The 27,581-nt window shown below is 39.1% G+C and overlaps 1 protein-coding gene across 2 annotated transcripts in view; it reads left to right on the top strand.

The window, feature by feature from the left end:
* NPAS3 (neuronal PAS domain protein 3) overlaps positions 1-27,581 on the top strand; it is an 893,587-nt gene that overhangs the window by 756,447 nt on the left and 109,559 nt on the right. For both annotated transcript variants that reach the window (XM_090271856.1, XM_090271857.1), the window contains one exon: positions 15,205-15,379. In XM_090271856.1, coding sequence (XP_090127982.1) covers positions 15,205-15,379 — 175 coding nt within the window. The remainder of the gene's footprint in view (positions 1-15,204; positions 15,380-27,581) is intronic.

Genomic DNA, 27,581 nt, shown 5'->3' with positions numbered 1-27,581 from the left:
CTTCTTGCCCTAGGCTTTGTTTGTTGTTGTTGTTCTAGTTCTTGTAGCTTTAGGGTTAGATTTTTTATTTGAGATTCCTCTATTCTTTTCAGATATGCCTGTATTGCTATGAACTTTCCTCTTAGGACAGCTTTTGCTGTGTCCCATAGGTTTTGGACTGTTGTGTGTTTATTATCATTAGTTTCCAGAAATTTCTTGATTTCTTCTTTGATGTCATTGTTAACCCATTCATTATTTAATAGCATGTTATTCATTATCCATGAGTTTGGATGTCTTTGATTTTTTTCTCTGAGGTTGATTTTTAGTTTCAAGACTGAAAAGATGCTTGATATGATTTTAATTTTCTTGAATTTGTTGAGGTTTGTTATTGTGTCCTATCATGTGGTCTATCTTTGAAAATGTTCCATGTGCATTTGAAAAGAATGTATATTTTGCTTCTTTGGGGTGAAAAGTTCCATATGTATCAGTTAAGTCCATGTGGTTTAATGTATTGTTCAATGCCTGTATATCCTTGGTGTTTCTTTGCTTCGAAGATCTGTCTATTGTTGATAATGGAGTGTTAAAGTCCCCTACTATGATTGTGTTGCTGTTAATATCCTTCTTGTGGTCTTCTAGTATTTTCTTTATGTATTTGGGTGCTCCTATGTTGGGTGCATATATGTTTATCAGTGTTATATCTTCTTGATGGATTGTTCCCTTAAGTATTATGAAATATCCTTCTTTATCTCTTTTTATTGCCATTGCTTTGAAATCCATTTTGTCTGATATGAAAACTGCTACCTCCGCTTTTTTTTCAGGTCTGTTTGCTTGGAATACTTTTTTGTACCCCTTTACTTTCCGTCTGTATAAATCTTTTGTTTTGAGGTGTGGTTCTTGTAGACAGAAAATATGTGGATTCTGTTTTCTTACCCATTCCATTACCCTGTGTCTTTTAATTGGAGCATTTAATCCATTCACATTTAAGGTTATTACTGACATGTATTTATCCATTTCCCTTTGTACCTGTGTTCCTCTCCTCTTTTTTTGCTTCTTTTTCTTAAAACATTCCCTTTAGCATCTCTTGCAGTGCTTGTTTTGTGGAGATGTATTCTTTTAGTCTTTCTTTGTCTGGGAAACTCCTTATTTCACCTTCCATTTTGAATGAGAGCCTTGCTGGGTAGAGTATTCTTGATTGTAGGCCTTTGTTTTTCATTGCTTGAAATATTTTTTACCATTCCCTTCTGGCTTGTAGTGTTTCTGTTGAGAAATCGGTCGCTAGCCTTATCAGAGCTCCCTTGTATGTTATTTGCTGTTTTTCTCTTGCTGCTTTTAGGATTCTCTCTTTGTCTTTGAATGTTGCCATTTTAATTATGATGTGCTTTGGAGTGGGTTTTTGGCATTCCTCTTCATTGGGACTCTGTGCTTCTTCAACTTGCATCTCATCAGGTTGGGAAAATTTTTTGTCATTACTTCTCCTATCAGCTTTTCTATTCCTCATTCCTCTTCTTCTCCCTCTTTTATTCCGATGATCCTGATATTATTTTCCTCATGCTATCCTGTAATTTCCTTACATCGTCTTCATACTTTTTCGATCTTTTTTCATTTCATTGTATTGTCTGAGAATTTTTTTCTACGTTGTCCTCTAACTCACTGATCCGATCCTCTGCTTCGTTTAGCCTGCTTTTGATTGATTCTACTGTGTTTTTCAGTCCAGAGATTGTAGTCTTCATTTCTTCCTGGTTCTTGTTAATAGTTTCTATGTCTTTTTTTTTATGCTGGTGTAGTTCTCCGTAAGTTCCCTGTAATTTTTTTGGAGCTGTTGGTAACTTCCTTGGAGGTTGTCATAGTTGTTTTTGAGGTTGTTGAGTATATTGAGCTTCTTCACCACCATTGTTTTGAATTCCATGTCTGTCATTTGGGCTATGTCTATTCCATCTACCTCTCTTTCTGGGGATTCCTCTTTTCTTTTCATTGAGAGGTTGTTTCTGCATCTTACCATGTTGGAATCTTCTTGTTTTTGTTTTTTGGATTTATCTGCTTTGACTTCCTACCTTTGTGGTATGAGATTCTTTATAGGGGATCTGGGGGTTTCAGTGGTGCAGTCTCTTTCATCTCCTGATCCTGATGTTCTTGGGATACCCTTTATGTCGTTTGTTTATGCTGTCTGGTTATATTTCAGATGCTCTTTGGTGGGATTTTCCCTCTGGCTAGTTGATTGAGAGTCACTCTGTCCACTTTGTCTTGAGTTCTTTTGTGGAGATGCTGTTAAAAACATAAACACACAGCCCAGGCAGGAAAGCCACACCCTCAAAAATATTCCCAACCCTCTATCCTGCTATCATCAGCAAATGAGCCAGATTAATATAAATGTAGAGAGGTTAGGGCTTTTATACTATAGGAAGAATAGATAAGAGTTGTTTTAAAAGAGGAAAAATATGATTTTTGAGAGAGGGGATGATAGATTAGTAATAGTAGCAAGTAGTGTCAAGACTATGCAAGATAGTAGGTAACATTTTCATTGTATGTTAATAATAATAAAAGAAGAAGAGGGAAGAATGCAGAATGTAGTAAGAAAGTGGAATTGATGAGAAGGAGAGATGGTATGAAACAAATTAAAGAGATAGTTTTTAAAAAACTTTTTAAATAAAAATAAAAATCAAGATTAAAAATAAGAAATTAAAAACAATTAAAATAAAATAAAATACAAATTTAAAAAACTAGAACAGAAATAAAAAATTTTTTTAAATGCAAAAGGAAAGTTTTTACTCAGTTCAGCCTTTGTGTGTCATCTTCTTTTTCTTGATCCACAACTGGTCTGATGAGGCGGGCCAGAGGTTCCTGATCCTTGCAGCAGCGGTGTGCGTCTGCTTGTCATGTTGATTGTGTGCCTGGGGCCCCGCACGCCTGCGGTGGCCCGTGCGTTTCTTTGGCGCCTGTTGGAGCTGGACGGGGTGCTTGTGCGCTAGCCTCAGGCCTGCTGAGTTGTGCCCCAGGAGTAGGTCTCTTGCCCCTTGGGGCAGGGCCCCAGACACTTGTGCACGATGGAAGTGAGTGTCTGTGAGTTGCCGCCACCCACTGTTCCCGCGCAGCAACCACCCACGGTTTCCTCACCTACCTGGGCGGGCACAAGCAGAGCCCACACAAGTGGTCTATGCTCCAGCCTGGCGCCCACTGGGGCTGGCCAAGGGTGTCTGTGCACGGTCTTCTGCGTGCCCAGCGGGACCTCCCTGCGCCCATTGCGGCACTGATCTTATGTCTGTTGGGGTGTGTCTGAGGGGCACCCAGACGCGTGGCCAGCAACTTGGCTGTGTGCCTGGGCCAGTGGATGAGGACACCTCCCGTGCATGCCCACATGACCCAAGAGGAGGGTTGGGGAGTGGGCGAGCGCACTTCCGCACCTGTGCTCTTCAAGAATGTCCTATCACCCCCAACCTTTCCTCCCCTCTTCGCAGTTCACAAGAGAAAAATATAAAGGAAAATCACGTTCTCACATGCACAGCAGTATGCTGTTTCTTGTCTTTCAGCGCCAGATGCCACCTGGCCCACTGCTGGCTCTGCCAGTGAGCAGAGATCTGCTCTCCTCCCGATTCCTCTCTGGGGAAGCCTGTGGTCACCAAAAAGCCTTTGTGTATTTCCAGCCACAGCTCAGGGAGCCAACCCAGTCAGAAATCCCATCTTGTCCCTTTTTCCTCCGCTATCCTCACCAAACAGGTCATTCCCAGGTGGTTTTCTCTAATCCAGCAGTGCCAAGGCTCAACTCCTGCCAGTGTCCAGCTGCTCCCTCCCCATGCTGTGCTTTACATCCTCATGACTATTCTGTAACTGCCAATCTGTACTTTTTAAGCCCTTTCCTTTTTTCTTTTTACCCAAACTCCTAACCCCCTTTCCCTCTGGAAACCACAAGTCTATTCTCTGTATTTATGAGTTCGTTTCTGTTTTATTTGTTCCTTTGTTTTTCTAGATTCCACATATAAGTGAAATCCTTCGGTATTTGTCTTTCTCTGTCTGATATATTTCAATTAGCATAATACCCTCTAAATCCATCCATGTTGTCACAAATGGCAAGATTTTATTCTTTTTTATGGTGGAGGAATATTCCATTTTATATATGTACCACTTCTTAAAAAAAATTTTTTAATTGATTCTAGAGAGGGGGGAAGGGAGGGAGAAAGAAAAAGAGAGAAACATCAGTGCAAGAGAGAAACATTGATCAGTTGCGTCTTGCACACAACTGCAACTGGGGACCAAATCTACAACCCAGGAGAGTGCCCTGACCAGAAACTGAACCCACAAGCTTTCTGTTTGTGGGACAATGCTCCACCAACTGAGCCACACTGGCCAGGGCAAGTACCACTTCTTCTTTATCCACTTGTCCATTAAGAGACATGGCTTGGCTATTGTAAATAATGCTGCAATGAACATGGTATGTTGGATTTCTTCAGATAAATACCCAGAAAGTGGGATAATGGGTCATATGCTAGTTTTAATTTTAATTTTTTACTTCTAGTTTCAATTACCACACTGTAGTGGCTGTAAGAATTTGCAATCCCACTGAGAGTACACAAGAATTCCCTTTTTTCCACTTATTCGCCAACACTTGTTTGTCAATTTATTGATAAAAGCTGTTGTGACAGTTCTGAGATGATGTGTCATTGTGTTTTATTTTGTATTTCCATGATGATTAGTGATGTTCAGCATTTTTTCATGTGTATATTAGCCATCTGTATATCCTCTTCGGAGAAGTGCCTATTTAGGGCCTCTTTCCATTTTTAAATTGGCTTCTTTGTGGGGGGGTTTTCAGGGGGTCAGGGGCATTCCTTGATTTTTTGGCATTAAGTTGTATGAATTCCATATATACTTTGGATATTAACTCTTTTTTGGATGTATTATTGGCAGATATCTTCTCCCATTCAGTAGGTTGTCTTTTCATTTTGTTGATAGTTTTCTTCGCTGTGCAAAAACTTTTTAGTTTGATATAGTCCTACTTCTTTATTTTTTCTTTTGTTTCCCTTGTCTGAGGAGACGTACTCAAAAAGATATTTATAAGAACAATATCAATGACTGCCTATGCTTTCTTCTAGCAGTTTTATGGTTTTGAATCTTACATTTACATCTTTAAATCATTTTGAGTTTATTGTATATGGTGTAAGAAAGTCGTCTAGTTTCATTTTTGGCATGTATCTCTCCAGTTTTCCCAACACCATTTATTGAAGAGACTCTTTACTCCATTGTATATTCTTGCCTTCTTTGTCATAGATTAATTGGCCATATAGTTGTCAGTTTATTTCTAGTCTCTCTTTTCTGTTCCATTAATCTATGTGTCTGTTTTTATACCTACACTATGCTGTTATCATTACTACCTTGTACTACAGTAGTCCCTCTCTATATTGCGGTTCACTTATCGCGGGATTTTTTAAAATATTATATTTAATTATTTATCACGGATTTTTCACTATATCACGGGATTTTGCGGTACTATATATGTATGTTATTAAAGTTACATAGGTTTAAAAATGTAGAATATGTTTAAGAACATAAGTAGTGTTTATAAAAGTGTGGAAAAGGTTAATAAAGGAGTGGCAATAGTTTATAAGTGTGGAGGAAGGGTTTATAAAGCCTTCCAATATATATAAATACTAAAATAAATGTAAGGTTCCTACTTCGCGGATTTTCACCTATTGCCGGGGCGGGGGGGGGGGGGTTCTAGAATGTAATGCCCACCATAAGTGAGAGAATACTGTATAGTTTGATATCGGGTAGCATGATACCTCTGACTTTGTTCTTCTTTCAGGATTTCTTTAGCTATTCACGGTCTTTGTGGTTCCATGTAATTTTTAGAATTGCTTGTTATAGTTCTGTGAAAAGTACTGTTGGTATTTTGATGGGGATTGCATTAAATCTATAGATTGCTTTGGGTAGTATGGACATTTTAATGATGTTAATTCTTTCTATCTAGGAACAGAGTATATGCTTCCCTTTATTTGTATATTCTTAATTTCTTTTACAGTAGTTCCAATTTTTTCCCCTTTTGCTCCCCTCTGCCCAGTAACCCCCTTCCCTCCAGCAATCCCATACCCCTTAGTTCATGTCCATGGGTTATGCATAGTTCTTTGGCTTCACCCTTTCCTATATTATTCTTAGCTTCCCCCTGTCTATTTTGTACCAAACAATTATGCTTCTTAATCCCTGCACCATATCCACATTCCTCCCCCCTGCCTCCCAGCTGATAACCCTCCAACTGATTCCCATACCTATGATTCTGTTCCTCTTCTGGCTTGCTTAGTTGAATTTTGTTTTTATTTCTTAGATTCAGTTGTTGATAGTTGTGAGTTTGTTGTCATTTTAGTGTTCATAGTTTTGATCTTCTTTTTCTTAAGTAAATCCCTTTATATTTCATATAATAATGGCTTGGTGATTATGAACTCTTTTAGCTTTACCTTGTCTGGGAAGCACTTCATCTTCCCCTCCATTCCAAATGATAGCTTTGCTTGATAGTGTAATCCTGGTTGCAGGTTGCCTTTCATCACATTGAGTACTGTTTGCCAGTCCCTTTCTGCCTGCAAAGTATCCTCCAAGAAATCAGATGATAATCCTATAAGCACCCCTTTGTAGGCAACTCTCCGCCTCTCTCTTGCTGCCCCCAGGACTCTCTTTATCTTTCACCTTTGGCAGCTCAATCATGATGCCTCCTGGTGTGGTCCCCTCTGGGTCCAGCTCACCTGGGACCCTCCATGCTTCCTGGACCTGCATGTCCATCTCCTTTGCAAAATTTGGGAAGTTCCCCTCATTTTTTTCAATTCTTGCTTTCTCATTCTGCACTGGTTGACTTTTTCTCTTCCTTATGTTCTAAATCATTGATTTGAACCTCGGTTTTCTTCCCTTCACCATTGGTTTTGTGCAGATTTTCCTTTGTTTCACTTAGCATAGCCTTCACTTCTTCTCTTATGCGTTTGTCATACTCAAGCATATCTGTCAAGTCTGTGAGCATCTTTATCACCAGTGTTTTGAATTCTGTATCTGTTAGGTTGTCTATCTCCTCATCTGTGAGGTTGGCTGTCTCCTCATCGCTTAGTTCTCCCACTGGAACCTTGATCCGTTCTCCCTTTTGGGCCATACTTCTCTGTGTCCTCATTTTGACAGACTCCTGTTTGTTTGCCTCTCTTGTCCCAGGTAGAGCTGTCACTCCTGTTACGCTGTAAGGCGCGGAGCCTTAGGGATTCGTCAGTACAGGGTGACCTGTTTCACCACGTTGTGGCACTGTGTGTTGGGGAGGGGTCTGAGAGGGGACAATGCCACCTGCCCAGCACTCGCCCCTTTTCCAGGCACCTCTCCCACTTCCACACCGGACTGGTGCCCCTCTAGCTGCTGCCCTGGCCGTCATTCCCAGAGTGGGTGCGTCTGCAGATGTTCTAGGACCGTGGGGGCCCTTTAAATGAGCAGACTCTGCTGAGAGACTGACAGTTTCTGCCTCTGCCCAACCCCCACTGGTTTTCACAGTCAGAAGCAATGAGGCTTGATTTTCCCTGGTGCTGGGACAGTGAGCTTCAAGGTCTGGCGAGGAGCTGGGAACACTCGCCAGGTGTCTCTCCTGACTTTTTTAAACGTGTGACTGCACTTTCCACTGGCCTGCCACTGCCACCACTGCCACCTCCTCTCTGCCCCTCCTACCTGTCTGGATGAGTATTTCTTCTTTATATCTTTGTTTGCTGGACTTCCATGCAGTTTCACTTTCTGGAACTTCTGGTTGCTTCTAGTTTTGAGGTAGTTGTATTCCTTCTTAGTTGTGGAGGGAGACACAGCGTGTCTGTCTACACCCCCATCTTGGCCAGAAGTCCCGTTCTTCATTTCTTTTCTCCAAGTAGATATCTTGGTTGTGCCTTCTTGGTTGAATTTATCACCGGGTATTTTATACTTTTTGATGCAATTGTAAATAGGATTGTTTTTCCTTCTGATAGTTCATTATGGATATATAAAATGCAATTAATTTCTGGATATTAATTTTGTATCCTACAGACAGCTCATCGATGTGTCTCTTTCTCCCTCCCTTACCCTCTTAAAAAAACAAATAATTTTGTATTCTGCTACTTTACTGAACTCACTTATCAGATCTAGTTGTTTCTTTGTGGAATCTTTAGGTTTCTCTATATACTACAGTTTCATGCCGTCTGCAATTAAAGACAGTTTTATTTCTTCCTTTCTAATCTTGATCCCTTTTATTGCTTATTTTCTGTCTGGTTGCTGTGGGTAGGACTTTCAGTACTGTGTTGAATAAAAGTGGTAAAAACAGGCACCTTTGTCTTATTCCTGATATTGAAAAAACTTTCAGCATTTCACAGTTGAATATGATATTAGCTATGGGTTTGTCATATATAGTCTTATTTTGTTGAGGTATGTTCTCTCTATCCACACTCTGCTGAGAGTTTTTAACATAAATGTATGTTGGATTTTGTCAAATGCATTTTATGCATTGATATGAATATATGACTTTTATTCTTCATTTTGCTTATATGTCGTATCATAGTAATTGGTTTGTGTATATTGAATTAACCTTGTATCCCAGAAATAAATCCCACTTGATCAAGGTGTATGATCCTTTTAATATATTGCTGGATTTGGTTTACTAATATTATGTTGACAAATTTTGCATCTATGTTCATCAGGAATATTGACCTATAATTTTCTTTTTATTTTTGTTTTTTGTTGTTCTTGTTTGTTTGTTAATGTCTCAATCTGGTTTTGGAAGCTGGTCTCATAAAATTAGCTTGGGAGGCTCTCTTCTTCTTCAGTTTTTAGAATAGTTTATGGATAGGTGTTGATTCTCTTTGAATGTTTGGTAAAATATACCTATGAACCTATCAGGTCCAAGAATTTTATTTGTTAGTTTTTGATTAATAGTTTTAATAGTTATTGGTCTGTTTAGATTTTCTGTTTCTTCTTGATTCAGGCATGGAAGATTGTATGTTTCTAGGACTTTACCATTTCTTCAAGGTTGTTCATTGTTGACACATACTGTCATTAGTATTTTCTTATAATTCTTTATATTTCTTTGGTGTCATTTGTCACTTCTCCTATATCATTGCTGGTTTTATTTATTTGGGTGATGAGCTTGGTTAAAGAATTATCAACTTGTGTATCTTTTCAAAGAACCAGTTCTTGGCTTCATTGAATGTGTGTATATATGCACATATATACACGTGTGTGTATGTGTATGTATGTGTGTTACACTCTAGTTTCTTTATTTCCATTCTGGTCTTTGTTATTTCCTTCCTTCTACTCACTTTGGGCCTTGTTCTTTTTTCTCTAGTTGTTTTAGGTATAAGGTTAAATTGTTTGATATTATTCTTGTTTTTTCAGGTAGGCCTATGTTGCTATGAATTTCCCTTTTCCCTCTAAGAACTGCTTTGGCTGTGTGCCATGGATTTTTGGATCATTGTGTTTTCACTTGTCTTTAGGTATCTTATGATTTATTTCTCAATCTTACTGTTAACCCATTTTAAATCCACCTGCTCTAATGTGTCATTTAAGGCAATTGTTTGTTGGTTGGTTTTCTGTCTGGATGAGCTATCTAACGATGACAGTAGTTGTTAAAGTCCCTTACTTTTACTACTTTATTACTGTCAGTTTCTTCTTCCATGTCCATCAATATTTGCTTTAAATACTTAGGTGCTCCTACATTGGATGTGTGAATGTTTATAAGGGTTATATACTCATATTGAATTGAGCCCTTTATCATTATGTAATGTCCTTCTTTGTCTCATTATACCTTTGTTTTAAAGTCTATTTTGTCTGATATAAGTTTTACCACCTAGCTTTTATTGTTTCCATTTGCATGAACTCTCTTTTTCTATCCCTTTACTTTCAGTCTGTGTGTCTTTCTTTTCTTTTCTTTTTTAAAATTTTTATTGTATTTTTTGATTATCATATAGTCTCCTTATACCCTCTGCCCCTCACAATACCATTACTGTTGTCCATGTCCATGAATCCTTTCCCTTTTTGCTCATTTCCTCCACCTGTATACTCCACACACCCCTTAGCTGTCATCCTTGCTCTCTATGAGTTTGTCCCTATTTTGTTTGTTAATTTGGTTTGTTCATTAGATTCCACGTAAGTGAAATCATGTGGTATTTTTCTTTCTCTGACTGGCTTATTTCACTTAGCACAATGTTCTCTTCTCTTTTATGGCCAAGTAGTATTCTATTGTGTAAATGTCCCATAGTTGTTTTATCCACTCATCTGATGATGGACACTTGGGCTGCTTCCATAACTCAGCAATTGTAAATAACACTGCAGTGAACATAATGGTACTTATGTTCTTCTGAATTAGTGTTTTGAATTCTTTCAGATATATTCACAGTAGTGGGATCTGTGGGTCAAAAGGTAGATCCACTTTTAATTTTTTGAGGTATCTCCATACTGCTTTCCACAGTGGCTGCACCAATCTGCATTCCCACCAACAGTGCAAAAGGGTTCTCCTTTCTCTAGATCTTCGTCAGCAGTTGTTGTTTTGATTTATTGATTATAGACATTCTGACAGGTGAGAAATGATATCTCATTATGGTTTTAATTTGCATTTCTCTGATGATTAGTGACACTGAGCATCTTTTCATATGTATATTGGCCATCTGTATCTCCTCTTTGGAGAAGTGTCTATTCAGGTCCTTTGCCCATTTTTTAATTGGGTTGTTTTTTGGTGTTGAGTTTGTAAGTTCATTATAAATTTTGGATGTTAACCCCTTATCAGATGTATCAGTGAATGTGTTCTCCAATCCTGTGGGTTGTCTTTTCATTTTGTTGATGACTTCTTTTTCTGTGCAAAAACTTTTTAGTTTGATGTAGTCCCATTTATTTTTTCTTTTGTTTCCCTTGCCTGGGGAGATATATCTAATAAAATATCAGTACAAGCAATGTCTGAGATTTTGCTGGGCTAAAAATGGGATTTGTGTTTCTTTCTATCTCAAGTGGGTCTGTTGTGAACAGTGTAAGTAGGGATTGTGGTTCTATCCATTCAGCCACCCTATATGTTTTGATTGGAGCTTATAATCCATTTACATTTTAAATAATTAGACATAAGTATGTAGTTATTGCCATTTTATTATTCATATATTAATCTATTTCTTAAAGAATTTCCTTTAATACTTCTTTTAATACTAGCTTGGTGGTAATGAGCTCCTTCAGTTTCCTCTTGTCTGGGAAGCTCTTTATCTTTCCTTCCATTCTAAATGATAGCCTAGCAGGGGAGAGTAATCTTAGTTTTATGTTCTTGCTTTCTATCACTTTGAATATTTTGTGCCAGTCCCTTCTAAACTGAAAGCTTTCTGTTGAGAAATCAGCTCACAGTCTTATGAGAGCTCCCTAACAGGTAACTGCTTTTTCTGGCTGCTTTTAATATTATCTCTCTGTCTTTAACCTTTGGCCTTTTGATTATGACTTGTCTTGGTATGGACCTCTTTGGATTCATCTTGTTTGGGACTCTGTGCTTCCTAGACATGTATGTTTATTTACTTCACCAGTTTAAGGAAGTTTTCAATCATCGTTTCTTCAAATACATTTCAAATCCCTTGTTCTTTCTCTTCTATTTCTGGTACCCTATGATTTGAATGTTGTCCCAGAGCTCCCTTAAACTTTCCTAATTTTACTTAAACTCTTTTTTTCTTTTTGCTGTTCCAAGTGGGTGTTTTCCACTACCTTGTCTTCCAAGTCGCTTATTTGATCACCTGCTTCATTGAATTTGCCATTGATTCCATCTAATGTATTCTTCATTTCACTTATGATAGTCTTCATTTCTGACTGGTTCTTTTTTATGTTTTCTCTTTATTGAAGTTCTCACTGAGTTAATCTGTTCTTACCCTAAGTTCACTGAGTATCCTTATAATCAGTGTTTTGAACTCTGTATCTGGTAGATTACTTGTCTCCATTTTGTTTAGTTCTTTTTCTGGAGTTTTGCTCTGTTTTTGCATTTGGGACTTTTTTTTTCTGTCCCCTCATTTTGGTTGCCCCCCTGTAAGTTTTTTTTTTTAATATATTAGGCAGATCTGCCATGTCTCTCAGTTTTAGCAGAGTGGCATTATGTGGTTGGTGGCCTGTGGGGCCTGGGTACATAGTCTCCCTAATCACCCAAGCTGGGTGTTCCAGATGTGTTACTTGTGTGCATTGTGTGTGCTCTCCTGTTATAGTTGATAGTTGATTGCTTTTGACATCTCAGTAGATGGAATTGTCCTTCATGATGACTGGCTGTGAGACCTGACTATAGTGGAGAGATGTTCAGGGAATGATCCCATATTGCAGGAGTCACTAGTGTGACCCTGGTGTCAGCTGAGTTCACCCTCCAGGTGTGTCATTTGTGGAGTTGATTGGGCAATGCTCTGGTACATAGTGGTAGGTAGCTGCTAACATTGTTATTGTTGTAGTTGAGGTTCTAAGCACATATCACCTCTGCTGCACCCCTACTGACTAAAGTGTTGTCCCAATGTGACCACACAAACCCTAATTCACAAAAGTTAAACAGGAATATATATGTCTGTGTGTCATCCATTCTTATCCACCAAACAGCAGCAACAACAGCCAGCATTTCTGTACTGCTTATTCCTAATAAAGTGATTTCCTGTTCATGATTTCACAGAATTCTCAGAATTAGGCTTTGAGGCAGGTAAAGCAAGTTTAGGTTTCATCCCAGCTGTCAGACTGTTGCCTTGCACCATTCCCATGGAGTGACTGTCCCTGGGATGCCATCCATGTAGTATGCCTCCCTCCTCCAGAATCCTGCAGAGCAGCAATACCTCCCCCTCCCACAACAGGAACTTGAAGCCCAGAAAAGTTAAATGGGTTGCCTGAGGTCACATAGCAGAAAATAAAAGATTCTGATTTCCAAGTCAAGTTACGACTCTGAGTATTTTGTGCTTTTCCATACACTGTGTGACCTTGACTACAATACATACATAAAGAGTGTGATATTGTCAAATTCTCAGTGTCAACATTTCCATCCAATATTAGGCTTTGGAGTTTCTTGGCCTTAGGATCCTATGAGATCATTGGAGGAGAAATTTCTCACTGTGCCATAGTGTGATATGGCACATTGTAACTCAGTCTTGCTCTAGGTGTGCTATACTCGGGACATTATTTTGTGGAAAGGAAATGCCTGCCCATCCAAGCAAAGCAGGCTGTAGAGATAATGACCTACTACTCCTCTTCATAAGATGGGCTTACACAAATATTCAATAACCAGGACCCCTAAAAGTCTATTGTACATCCCACCCGTGTTTTCATTTTATCACAATCTGTGGTCTGTGCCAAAAGCTACAATTCAGCATTAAAGAAAGACTTGGAGTTTGAGAAAAGTGACAGAAATGTTTATTAAAGCGGTACACTTGGAATCCATGCAAAATGAGAGAGCCTCCCTCATATTCACTAATCCCCAAACAAAATAACCATCAAGAAATATTAAAACACACATTTTATTAGTTTCATTTCATTTCCTAATTGCTTAAAGTCAGCTTACCCATTTACTGCTGTGTGAAATGCTTAGAGGCAAGGCGCACATTAAAGGGATTATTTCCATGTAATCCCTCCCTCCCAGAGGGTAAGAACTGATCACTTATGAATTCTGATTTATGCTCTGTAACAATATCAAATGAAGGAAATAGTTATTGTAAAATGATAGAGTCAGTAGTAGGGTAATACAGTAGGAGAGTAATTTAATAGCAGAGAGAAAGTACCTCATTTTCGGTAAAAGTTATGCGAGCCTTTTTCAGGAATAGCTATTAACCAAACTGAATTTAGCCTCCCATTCTTCTGGCTATCCCTCTGCTAATTGATAGATGTTGAAGATGTGTAGCCTGTTAAGATTTTAATCAAATGGCATCTGGGAGTAGATATGATCATTTTATTGGGACTTGGGGATACTGATTGCTCTCTGGGTATTAGGTTCCCTGTGACAGCCTGCCTTCTTGATGGGAAAAAGAATGCAGGCATTCTGGTGGAATTTGGAGGGATGATGCAAATTTCACAGGAAAGGCAGATATGTAGGCTGGGGTTTTAGGTAAATATCCACCGAGAACATTATGGGAACCTGAACTTCTGGCCATTTCTGTGGTACATCATCACTGGCCGGAGACCATTAAAAACACCAGAGAACTGGGAAATGCATTAGTGACCTGGGAAAGAGCTTTTACTTGTTCCCTTGCTGATACATCTCTCCGTCATAGTACCTATAACCCTGTTCCCTTGCTGATACATCTTTCCGTCATAGTACCTATAACCCAAGTACACTATTTTAGGAGCATTATTGCTACTCTTGAAGGGAAGATTTATAGCATCAGAAGAGTACAGAGGTAAGGCCAGTCCTTATCAGCAACTTCTGCCCCCTTAGCGCAGCACCCAGCCACAGGTCAAGCCAGATACACCACTGAACTAGGTCCACTTCAGGCTGACCCCCCTCTGGTATTTCATATTCATTCTCTACCTTTAGAGTCAGCCAAATACAAAGAATATATAAAAGAAAACATTTTTAAAGCCCTCAAGGAGATGTGTGCCATGCATTTTATTAGATTGAAGGCAAAACAAGCTGATACCAGCAGAAAAACAAAATGGCTGCTTCAGACCCCAGCTGACCTCTTTTGCATGGAAAATTCTCCATATGATTACAGAGCTAATGAGTAATATTTAATGAAAACATTATGCCTTTGCATATATTTGCAAGCAGCACTTCTTCCATTTAAATTTACATAAAAATAAGCTGGTACATATAAATAGGCATCTTGGAAACCTGTGTGCTTTAAGGAAAATACTCATCTGCTATCTCTGGCTATTTCTATACAAAGCCCAAACTTGTCAATGAGAAAACTGTAGGATTCAGTCAATCATCCAGTTGACACCAAACATGAAAGCATTTGATGATGCGTGGATAAAGGAGCTGAGCTCCAGGCCGACGCATCCACATTTCACAGAATGTGTTGGCTTTATGCAAACAACAGTGTATGAGAAAAAAACTGTCCTAAACCATTGCTAGATAAATACATGAGAAAAAAAAAAAATCTTTCTCTTTCAATTTCAAGAATCCTTAAGCAGTTGAGTGAGGATAAAGACTTAGAACCAGGATTGTTTCTGGGGGCTGTGCGTATTTCCTTGTGTATTTCCTTTTCTGCTCAGAATCTGAACCATGGAAGTGCTGAATATGGAAATGAAGGCCTGTGACACCTTTCTTTCCCACTCTTTCTCTTCCCCCTGTAGGTGGAGCTGACAGGCAGCAGCGTCTTTGACTATGTCCACCCCGGGGACCACGTGGAGATGGCAGAGCAGCTGGGCATGAAGCTCCCACCTGGGCGGGGTCTCCTCTCGCAGGGTACCACTGAGGACGGAGCCAGCTCAGCATCTTCCTCCTCCCAGTCAGAGACCCCCGAGCCAGGTGGGAATTGCAATCCCAACGTGTGGGTCGGTGGGCAGGACCTTTGCCAATGATTGCACACAAGTTGCCAGTGTGAGGAGACTATAAATAGGTTTAATGGTATTTAACAATTCCATGCAGCTTTCTGTCCCAAGCAGTAATTAAATAAGGGAGAGATTTGAAAATAAGGAGACATTTTAATAAGTATAATCCAGAGATCTAATTTCAGTTGAACAATAGATATAGAAGGCGCTAGTTCCTTTAATTTCTCTGTCAAATTACTGGACAGAAAAGGTTCAGATTTGGAAAGCCCTCTTCCTTTTATTGTTCCATGGCTAAATGTATTGCATTTATTTATTCTGCAGCAAAACCTATGGCAGAGACTTTTCTAATATTAGCTTGCGGGGAATTAAAAGTATTACGGACTGGCAGAAATCTCGATTCCTTTCTTTTTTAAGTATCAGAAGGTACTTGAAAGATGTGAACAGATAAATTAAGGCTAAAAAGAAAACAGAAATGGCTACATTTTAAACTGCCTTTCTACCCTCAGTATTTAATTAGATCAATTGTACAGAGGAATGAACAGAGGTGACATTCCTCATTGGGATTCCTTCCAGGACGCTTATAGACTTTGCATTCAGAATGTTCCCATTTTCATTGTGTTGTACTGATGATAATTTAAGTATTAGGGGAAAATCCATTTATAAATTAAACAAAATGACTTGATATCCATCAGTCCCCTAGTTCATCAAGCTGTTCAAACACGGGGAAGATTGGCTGGTCGGCCTGGGTCTTCCGAGAGCGCTGGTAATTAGATCTGCGAAGGATTTATTCTTTGCTGATTGGGGCTTTAAATTAATTGAAGTTCCACATTTGTGGTTTTGTCCTTTTTGTACTTTTTTAGAGGAGATATTTCATATTCTTGTGTGGTGGAGTGCCTGGCCAAGCAGCACTGGTTTAAATGTTAATTTTTCTCATGAGAAGTTTAAGATTTTTAATGAATCAAGGCCTGATTTGAAGTGCAAAGTTTTATTTGCTTACTTAGAAAATTATTTTTGCACTCTAAAGATGTTTGCACTTTATGTGACATGTTGTTTTCAGACAGATACACAACACAGAAGCATTTTATAGAAATAAAAATGGAAAAAACTGCCTACCAAAAGATTACTAGCAAAATAACTCTACATACTTCTAAAAAATACTTTACTTTGACCTGCTTAGAAATAACCACAGTGTGTTTGCTCACACAGAAGGCAAAAAACATATTTTCGCTTTCTGGAAGTAATTTAATTCCGTCTAGAATCAATCCATGTTTCCTCATTTAAGTTAGCTGTAGCTTGTAGGGCATTATCTGTATCATTGTTGAGCATCCTTCTCCGGTTAGCTCCGTGCCCAAGAAAAGAGAATATTCAAGACTACTCTTTACCATTTGAAAAGGAAGATCTTGTTCGGGCAAGGTGGTGGGTCATGTATTCTTATACCATTGCTGACATTACTGAATAGATGTGTCAGTGAGATCCCTGGAAATGCTTTTTCAGTCATATCTGGGTATATTGGAGAAGCAGCACATGAAAACAGTTTTCTGTTCTTTTATGGTGGAGTTGGATTAGGGAAACTGGGTTGCTCGTGACTCAAACACTCAGTGTGTAAGAATTCAAGTTTACAGACTTTTGCATGAACTAAAATGTTGGGAGACCGGATGTTGTTTCCCTGAATCACAAACCCTCAAGTTAAGTATAATTTCAACAATCCAATAATCTGACCTCCAACCTATGTAGCCAACCCTTTATAGCAACCCCGACAGATAACCTTCGCTCTCTGCTGGAACTTCCTCCCAATGGGAAGCTCCAAGGCTTTCCACTCCATTGGTGAGCAGTTCGAGTAGAAAAATATCCCCAATACAGAGCCAAATCTACTTTTCTGTCATTTCTCCCCTCTGATCCAAGGTCACGTTTCAGATTTACTCCTTCCTCCCCATCATAGCCTCTGAAATATATGAAGTCAGATAACACCCAATGCTCCTGTCCTTCTGCCTGCCTTCCCAGCTCAGACAGCCCTAATTCCACAACCATTATTCAATGGTATGTTCCCAAGACTCTCACCACCCTCATCACCCTTCCCTGGCTGGGCTTCCGTTTGCTGGTGACTCTCTAATAATACAGTTTTAAGAATTGAGTGCAGCCCTCGAGATGTATCCTGACTAGTACAAAGTAGAGGGACAGTCACCTTTACCAGTGTAGGCCACTACACTTCTGTCAGTGCCACCTAAGGTTGAATTAAGTCTTCTGAGCAGCCAGTTTCCCTGCTGATTCATATTGAGCTTGATGTCTCTACCAGCACGTTAAGGGTAACTTGTTACTTAGAAGAGACTTTGATTGGGAGGGGAAAAAAATCCATAGCCTGTAAACCAGTTCTGTTAGGATATCCTAAGCCAGAGTCTAAATCAAACTGGTTCAAGGCTGAATATAGGAACTGTGTTGGACCCCACGGCTTCTCTGAAGCACCAGTAGGCATGAAACAACTCTAGGTGCACTATGAGAACTCTCTCACTGAGAATCTTTCAATTCTGGATTTTAGAATAACTTATCTCCTTTAAAGTTGCTCTGTAATTGAACATTGAAGTGTGATTCAAATTTTACTTGGATTTCTTTCCCCAGCTTTCCTGGAGCCAAGCTGACTAGTGCACACAATTGAAAACTCTGCTTTCTTTGTTCCTTAACAGCCTGGGGTCCTTAGCGACAGGTGCCTGAGAAGCGTTTCTCTTCCTTGATGGAGAGTGTCTCTCCCATCATTAGAGAATGTTAAACTTACTTTGCTTTTTTAAAAGTCTGTAGTGTGGGTTATTTTCAATCGTTGGCTTGAAAAAGTGATTAGATTGACTGCTCAAATACTGAGAAGCAGGTGAGGGTGCTACCTTGAACTAAATATCTTCACTAATGCAGATCATTGCCCCAAGGGAATGACTTTAAAAGTTCATGTCAGGCACTACGTCCCAAAGCTGCTTATGTTTCTTAAAAGCTGACAGAATTTTAACAAGATTTCCTAATTCCTAATAACATGAAGGAACATTTTTGAAGACTGTTGTTCGTTGCATCATCATCTTTTAAACTCTGATAAAACACAGATTCTTTTTTTAAATAGTAGTATAATTTGCTTGGGAAAGGATATCAGTTATGCAAATGAAGGGACTAGTAGGTATGAAATTTTTCAGAAGCCTTGATGTGTTCAGTGTAGCATTACTAAACGACTGAAATCTAAATAACATTTGGCATTATAATAAAAGGAAATAAGTGACTAAACCAGCCTAAGAGGCAAGATACTGTGCCATGATAGGAATTCCATTTCTTTGAACTGCCAGTTGTTTGATTGTCTTGTCTTGAATTGGTCTCAAGATAATGCGAGAAAAAAGAAAGCTGTTGACTGGACAACAACGCCAAATAGATATTCTCTATGTATGCACATTTATTAATAGTTTAGTAATATGATATTTCTTTTAGGAACTTTTTAAGGCAGATGTAAGAAAAATAAATAAGTTGCATATTTAGAAAGCTATGAAGCCGTAGGTGCCTGTTTAGGGGTTGAGCCAAACCCTTTCCCGTCCTGCAGGCCTCTGGCCATGAGCAGCATGGAGCCTCTGGAATGCGATGTCTGGATGGTTTGATTTCTTTTTGTAGACCTCTGTGAATCTTCTCATTATGCCTAATGATTCTGTAATCTTAGGATTATGAGTGCTATCCTCCTAATAAAATCCAATGCAGCATCTTTTAAATGCTTGATAAACAGAAAAGCAGCTCTTCTAAGAAATCCTGGAGGAACTTTAAAGTCTCCCTATTTTGAAAACAAAGAGTAATATTCCTTAAGTTAGGTCATGAAATTGTTATGTCTTACTCCTTCCTCCTTCTTACTAAAACATAGTGATTTCCCCCCAGTTGTGGAATTAATTTGTGCTTATTGTAAAAAATTCATAGAATGCCGAAAACAAAACCAACCAACATAACATTACCCCAAAACAATCACTGTTCATGTCTATATACTATGCGTCTATCCTTCTAGATTTGTATTTATCGTCGTCGGCAGCCGTCCGTCTCGAGAGACGATGGTGTAGCTTCTTAAGAGTCCATCTGCACCGCCGAGAATGGCTGTGCAGTCCGACTCGGGAGTGACATGGTATCTGTCTCCTCCCGTGTTGAATCGACATCTTGCGATGACGCTGAAGCTACAGAGCCTGGGCAGGGTAATATGGAGGGTCTGCTGTTGCCCATGCAGCAGACCCCCCCTCTCTTCGCAGCTGAAGGGTCCAAGGGAAAGACGGAGTCGATACAGCTTGGGTTCAGGTGCGCCGCAGGAGTTGCCGGTGTTGACCACAACATCAAACCGCCTTAGGGACTCCGGCTCCGGATTTTCTGTCAGGGTTTACTCCCTTAGCCTTTCCCTGAAGAGGTATGCCGCAAGGCAGCGGAGGTTTTTTGGAGTCAGAGTTTTCCTTCTCTGATGTACCCTGACTGGAAGATCGAACCAGCGACACTTAGCTCGCAGGCCGACGCTCAATCCACTGAGCTAAACCAGCCAGGGCAATTTGTATTTATACACACACAATTATGTGGTGGGGTTTGTTTGTTTGGTTAAATAAGATTATAACATACATGCTTCTGGTAGCCTGCTTTTCCACTTAACTTCACAGGCAACTTTCCCCATCATGTTTCTCACTTTAACATAAAATTTCCTTCCTGTCTCCAGTGGTTTGTTTCCCACTAGCTAACAACCAGCTCCCAGCTGTAGGACCACTGTCAGGTATAACATACTTGGGACCTGCTTTGCAGGGAATTCAGCCAGGACAAGAGGTTCTTGCAGCTTATTGAATGGGAGAGAGCTCACAGAGGGAGAAATCAATACCACACCAGGATTTAGACAATTTAGCAAAATGTATGAGACAGTACTTTTGGTGAAGAATAACTAGAGCAGCATGTTAACCATTTGTTGCCTAAAAATAGAGGTTATTGTGTTTTGTCTAAAGTTTCAGGCAGACCTAGCCTTCCATGGTTGGGGGAGGGGTGAAGATCATCATAGCAGCAGTATGACCTTTATGCTATTACTCCCACTTTATGTCCCGGATATTTCAAAGACTGGCAATATTGAGGCAGCTGAGGACTTGTCTGAATGGAGATAATCCATTTTCTATATATGTCTTTGTGCCATGGTAAATTTGTTCGGCTCTTGAATCTACAGGAACTCAATTCTTCTAAAATCATTAGACAATTTTCACAAGTGATATAATTAGAGGAACAAATGAATGTAAAAAATTATCTGGTGATCAGATCAATATTTTGTTTCAAAAACTTACTAGATATAAGATACACTTGTACTTTTATGGCTGAACTACTTACCATCTAATATAGGGTTGTTGGGGTGTGGGGTTCTTTTTTTATTTTTGGTTCAAGTTTCCTGTCAATGAACTGAATTTAGAAGTCAGGCAAGGGAAACCATCTCACTAACCCCACATCCAACCCCAGTCCCCAGACAATGTGACTGTATCTACAGCACTTTCTGCTGTACTGCAAATGTCAAACAGAAGGTGTAATGGATTTAATATTAGTGCTGGCCAAGGTGTTGAGGGAGCTGTTAATAATGTCACTCCAGTTATTGATCTGAAGCCTTTAAAAATCAAAGAAAAGTGAGAGATCCCCTACTGGGGAAAGGCACACAGTGACTGGTTTTTATTGCCAATATATTTCTACATATAGAGTGGCAACTTTCTGGAATTATGTTATCACCATTAATCTCGGTGAGATTTTTGGAGTCATTATATGGTAAAATAATATCATGGAGACTGCTCTGCATGCTAATGCTAAAAGATCAGGCCAAGTTCTTTTAGATATAAATAGTGTGGAAACTACAACTTTCAAGTTGTCAAATGATAGGAGGTTTATTAGCACTTGATTTATTCTTGATGACAATGCTGGATCCAGTGGGAGTGTAAAATACAAACTGGATGGTCACTAGGATGAGCTGTCCTCTACTTTTGTCTTTTTAATACTCTGATTACCAACCATAGTGACTCACTTGAGATAGAAATGAATTTTGTTCTTAAAATTAATGTAACTTTTTAGAAAACTGGTGATTCTTCAATCTGAATGGCATTTTTTAGGCAATGAAATTCCTGCTTTCCATAATCCCCAACAAATAAAGGAAATTAAAATGTATAATTTATGTTGAATGTTTATCAAACTGTAAACACACATTGAATTCTTTTCCATATTCATATAATATAAGCAAAGAGAAATCCATCAGATAATGAACCTTGGCTATCTCTCATGGATTGAATAGAAAATGCCTCTCTGCCATAGCTATAGCAAAGATCCAGGTAAGTTTACCATTTCCCGAAACTGGCCTGCCTCCTGTTAACACCCTTGTTCTCATGGATGTGCCATGTCTAATGGTCAGAAATCAGCCTAGCAAAAATTAATATTTTCATAACCCAAAGAGATCAATTAGTCATACATTTAGTTCTTACCCAAAACATGTAAATATTAGTTTTTTCTTTAGCTATGTCATTGTTAGTTTGAAATGAAGTAGAAATTATCTTTTATCACTCCTAAATGAAGATGACATCTATGCTCCAAAAAATAAGCCAGTACTATTATTACAGGGACTGCTTGGCAAATTCAAAATGCTTCTTTGGCCTCAAAAAGAGCTACCTTGATACAGTACGATTTTTTAGTGCAGAAAGTAGGCTATTCTTAAATGTCATCTTTATCCCCAGCTAAGTTAAACAAGGTCACCCGGAACTGCTGCAGGAGGAAATAAATATTTTCCCGCACTCTCTTCTGGTCTGCAAGGCGTAGGCACACTCACCATCTTTTCATGTATGTGCTCAGTGTTTTTTGTGTGCTTGTCTGTGTACAATAAGAACATTTTCGAAGCAACCTTGTACCTCCGGCATCTTGCCTGAGGGAGCTAAAAAAAAAAAAAAAAGAAAGGCAAGGTAAAATCTCTTCTTCCCACCAGACTCTGCTGGCCCAGTAGTTGAGCTCTGCCCTCCCAGGTCAGCTCCCAGAATGCACAGCTGCAACACAAAGGCATCCTTTGGGACCTGTCACCCTGTCCCGTGAAAATCCATGTTGGTGACTCACATAGCTACAGAAGGGCAGCCTCCCTTTTGTTCCCAGAGAAGATGTTGGATCTCAGCATAGTTCTGCATGATATTCTGAAACTTTTTCTTCCAAAATTAGAACACAGTGGTTGTGACTAAAAAATGCACTTTTGTATAAATTAATATAGTGGCATTTCCAGGGTAGCAAATGGTTTGTCCAGTAATAGAAGCATGTGCCTCTTATCAGAATACACAATAGGGTCACTCAGGTTATATGTACCCTTTTTTCCTTAAACCTTCTATGGAAGGTTTAGAAAACCAATTTTTTTAGACCCATTATTTTTAACAGTTGTTTTTTATGACTTTCCAGGTCATAATTTTGACTTTCCTTTACCTATGGTGATAAGGGTACATTTCCAGAGTTCCTAAAATGAAACCCAAGACAAATTGTCAATGGATAGCTTCTTCTTTTCCATTAAAAAATAAATAAAAAATGTGGCTGTTTTTGTCATTGGATAATTAAATATTGTAGATCCTATTTCTGTAATTCTTGCCTTGAGCAAAGCAGAAGTTATTTGCTTTTAATACATGCCACTTCACAGAAATTTCATCCCTGTCCAAATTATACCGTTCTGAATTCTTCTTCTGCACTAAACAGCAGAGTTACAAAGGATTGGTTACCTGGCATTGACTGAGCTTTGCAGGGTGCACAGATCAGAAGAGGCAGAACTGGCTGGAAACCATTTCCACCCCTAGTGGGCAATTTACTCATGATTGCTTGGGGAAAATACTGGAAATATTGCTTCTGTATAAAGTTTGCAACTTCAGTTGTCAGCTCTTGGCCAAGCAGTTATTCCCCAGTTTGGCTTTAGAAGCAAAATGTACTCAGGCCTCTGTGATAATGATTGGCATTCATATATAGTTTGGTGTATGCAGAACACAGAAAGCACTAATCACATGAGTTAATTCACACCCTGTCCCTCCAAGGCAGGTCACTGTGTTATCCTTATTTTACAGAGGAGGGAGAAGGGATGGAAGTTCTAAGTGACTTGCCCCCAACACAGGTTAGTTTATCAGCCAAGATTAAAGAATACAAAATTATGGATAGAACAAGTGTGAAGCCTAGGAACTAGAAGGAGAAAGGAGATAGGACCCTCGTAGGAATCAAACCAGAGGAATTTTCTCCAAGGAGCTTCTCAAATCCAGAGAGAAATCTGACCAACTCCATATGCACATATTTCATTGGGCTAAAACATCTTTTTAAAAATATAGTCTCTCACTTGGGACTGAAATTCTCTATCTAATCCATTCATCTGCCTTCATTCCTACACTGAAACTCTTTGTACCATACTGAAGAGTAGCATCTGAGTCTATAGGCGGAATTTACCCCCGAGTCTCTCAGTTCCCATTAGGTGCATGCTTCTTCAGCCGGCAGCATGGCCAAAATTGTCTCTGTTCATTTGGTCTCTGCTCTGCCTTGGCCATAGCTGGACCCAACTCTCTGCATCTTCCCTGGGCTCTTCCTTTCAGAACTGGTCCCCAAAGGCAGGCATGAGATGAAGAAAGAGCAAGAAAAGCAATGGGTCTGTCAGGAGGTGTCATATCCTCCTGGAGGCATCTGCTCATGAAACACATCCATGGTTTCTTGGGACTCATGGGGAATGTCACCCAATTTCTGTTCATTGACAAACTAGCTTGGGAGAGGGAAGAATTTGTATCTTTTCTCTGGATGTTGTTAACCAAAGTAAATCCTCATTCAAAATCCAGGCCCACTTGATAAAAGTGATTGTCTGGACTACTAAGTAAATTGTTGAGTACGAGTATATCATTTATGTGTCAGACGTTACACGAAGTGCTGAGGAAACTGAGATGACGCTCCTAACTCCCAGAAGCTGACCATCATGTAAGGGGGACAAAACATCAATACAATGCAGCAGTATGATGATGACCATCAGCGCACTCTGGTGTATGAGTACGGCAAGATTATATTACAAGTCTGTTGTTAGCATCCTTGCCAGACAATCTCAAGTTTGAAGCTACAACCCCAAAATTAACAACCCAGGAACATAATTTCTTTAGGAGCAAGCTGCCTTGACATACTCAGACATACTTGAACTATGACTGTCAGGGACTTAGAGGTACATTATCAGGGAGGCTTCAGATATGTTTCTTTGTTTAATTAGCCTTAAAAATGCCTGCTGCATGAAAGGTTCTCAGGAATATTACTTCCTCTGACTATTGATCTTTCTGGCTCTGTAGGAGAGCTCTGAATGGGAGGTGGCCCAAACTGCCTCCCTTTCACTAATCCTGGGTAGATTTTACTAACTGAAGTTCAGGCAATGCTAGCTTTGGAAAACTGGACTGATTCTTTCAAAGTTTTATGTACTCAAGGCACTACGTGTTGCAAATATTCCGGTAGCATTCATGATAATATTAAAAGATAGTTTTTTATTATGTTTTACCTTTGTGCTCCAACAAAAGAATAGGCATGTTTTAGGTAATTAATTTCTCAAAATGACTCTGAATCAAAATTAGAGATGGTAACAGGCTAAACCCCCACCAAAGTAGACAGTGGCCCTAGGATTTGTTTTGTTTTGAGCACTTTGCTGGGAATTTCCAGAGAACACAAAAAGCAGAAGCTGTGACACCTGTCCTTAGAAAACTGATCATTATCAGAAGGTTTATACACAATCAACAACCAGACAAAAAAGAATGATAGTGCTGCTCAGAGCCAATCATCCAAGACCCAGAGCAAGTAGCATTCAGGAGGCGGGAAGGAGCAGTATCTTCCTCATGGAAGTAAAGGTGTGTGGAGCCAGGTCTTGGAGGATCTGGACTGCCAGAGAAAAGCATCTGAGATTGGTGTGATAGGTTCTTAGTATAAGTCACTAAACAGAGCTGTGACCCAAGGTAAACATTATGTTATCACTTATGAATACAAAAACAAAATTTGACTTTGGAAGGATTCTCCCTCGGGCAGTGCCATATTATACAACTACCTGTGAACTCCTGAATCCCATATAAAGCATAGCTACTACTATCTCACATGGCTGCAAAGGGTCAGGCTCTCTACTAAGCCCATTATATGCATTGCCTCATTTGCTTCTCAGAAAATACTATGAAGAAGGTACCATTATTTTTCCCATTTTACAGATGTAGGTAGGGACTGAAAAAAGGAATAATTTTTTAAAACTTAGAAAAGTCATACAGGTGGAGAGCCTAGGTTGAACCCAAACAACCTGGCACCAGAGTTTCCACTTGTAAGTATTCCACCAAGCTGCTTCTCGATACCCATCTAAAATAGCTATCTAACTTCTACTTAAGACCAGCAGCTGGGGGCACTCTCCATCCTTCCTAAGCAGCTCTATTAGTATGGTCTTCCTGACCATGTGCCGATTCCTTATCACTGAATGTAATACTTTACCATTTATTTTGCAAGAATGTGCAGGATGTGTTGAATATATGGGGAGCAAAGGAAATAGTTCAAAAGGCCATTTCTTTAATTCAGAAGTAAGTGAGTAGACCTGGAGAAGAATTATTAGAGAAGGGAGAAACGATAACTTGGAACTAAGGAAATTTCTAGAAAAGGGTACCTCGTGGTCAGTCTTCATCCAGGAGCTAATGGTTAATACTCCAGAAACCATGCAAATCTCACACTTTCACATCATTAGGACTGATGATATATCTGTCCACTTGTACTTTTTTATCAGTTGGTAATAAAATCTGAAGAATTTTGAAAATTACATATGCTATTGATAATAAAATAGTTAGATGTAAATTCCCTAAGGTTCAAAGCTGTTCCTCTTTATGCTTTAATAAGTATATCATGTACTTTTGGTAAAATCTCAATCTGCTGGTTAATGCCCCTCACTTTTCAGGGGATGTCCTCTTCAAATAAAAACGCCAGTAACAGCAATGGTAAAACTGGTGACATCATAAAGAATTAAAAGTCTACTCTTCTGTGTCCCGCCATCTCCTTTTTAAACAGAGAAAGGGTTGGTAGATTTGGTGGAATGCTTCTATAAAAGCAAGAGAGACTGCCAAAAGCTCTGGCCATAGGTACTATATATGGACCTAAATAAATAAATTAAGAAACTCATTTCACATAGGCCACCAAGTAGTCATGAAATGTTAATGACTTTTAGTCACTTCCAACCTGGACAAAATTCAAGCCAATGACCTATGGGTGAAAGGCTCTATGTATCCCATTACCAATCCCCTGAGCCACCTAGTCGCCCCTGACAGGGTATTTTGTCATACCTAGCACAATGCAGTACAATAGTCCAAATTCCTATACCACCAAAAAATCTTATTTTACTATGTAAAAATAAAAGAGAGCATTTAAAGCGAGGCAGAAGACCTAGATCTGCAAATAAAAGAGCATTTGCAATTAAAAAAATTTTTAGGACAAAGGTACATCTTGGGTATATATACACACATATACAGAGCACTGAGTGATTTTTTAAGATTTCAATATTTTTTCATCATGTTTACTTCACGGCACATTTGATTCTGCCTCTGGATATTTAGTAAACCGGCATGTCTTGGAGTTCCATTAAAAAAGTCATTAGTTTTAGTTTAACATTTGTATAAAACTGATTCTTTAAACTCATGGTGCTTTCTTTCCTGGCTTGTTTTTAAGTGTCATAAATAAATGACTCAAATGTCCCACAAGACAAATGTTCTTTAATCATCTAATGCACTCATTTATCCTAAGCCTTAACCTTAGTCCTAAATTAAGTCTGTTGCAAAAACATAACTTCATCTACAAACACCCATCAATCCTACATGGTTTTGATAAGCACATTTTAAAAACATAAACAATCAGACAGTTGTCAATCTGGGTGAAGCCGAGTCCCATTTAAGAGTTATTCGCCAGAAGCCATATTTCATGCCCATACCACCAATAGAATTTTAATAGAACGGCTGGTATTCGGGCCTTTGCTGGGAGTTCATGTTGTGAAACGGGGGTGGGGCATTGGGGACACGGTTTATCAGAGCATAAAATGAAACAAAGACGAAACAAAAGATAAGCCTTATTCCACATCAGCTAGATTCTGTTGTACTTGTTTCAGGGAAACTATTAATACTTTGACCATGTTGTAAATGCATTAAAATTTCATGATCACATAT

This window comes from Furipterus horrens, unplaced genomic scaffold (assembly GCF_987537825.1).
Source record: "Furipterus horrens unplaced genomic scaffold, mFurHor1.1.pri manual_scaffold_3, whole genome shotgun sequence".
NCBI classification, from domain to species: domain Eukaryota; kingdom Metazoa; phylum Chordata; class Mammalia; order Chiroptera; family Furipteridae; genus Furipterus; species Furipterus horrens.
This window is presented reverse-complemented; position numbering and strand designations above follow the sequence as displayed.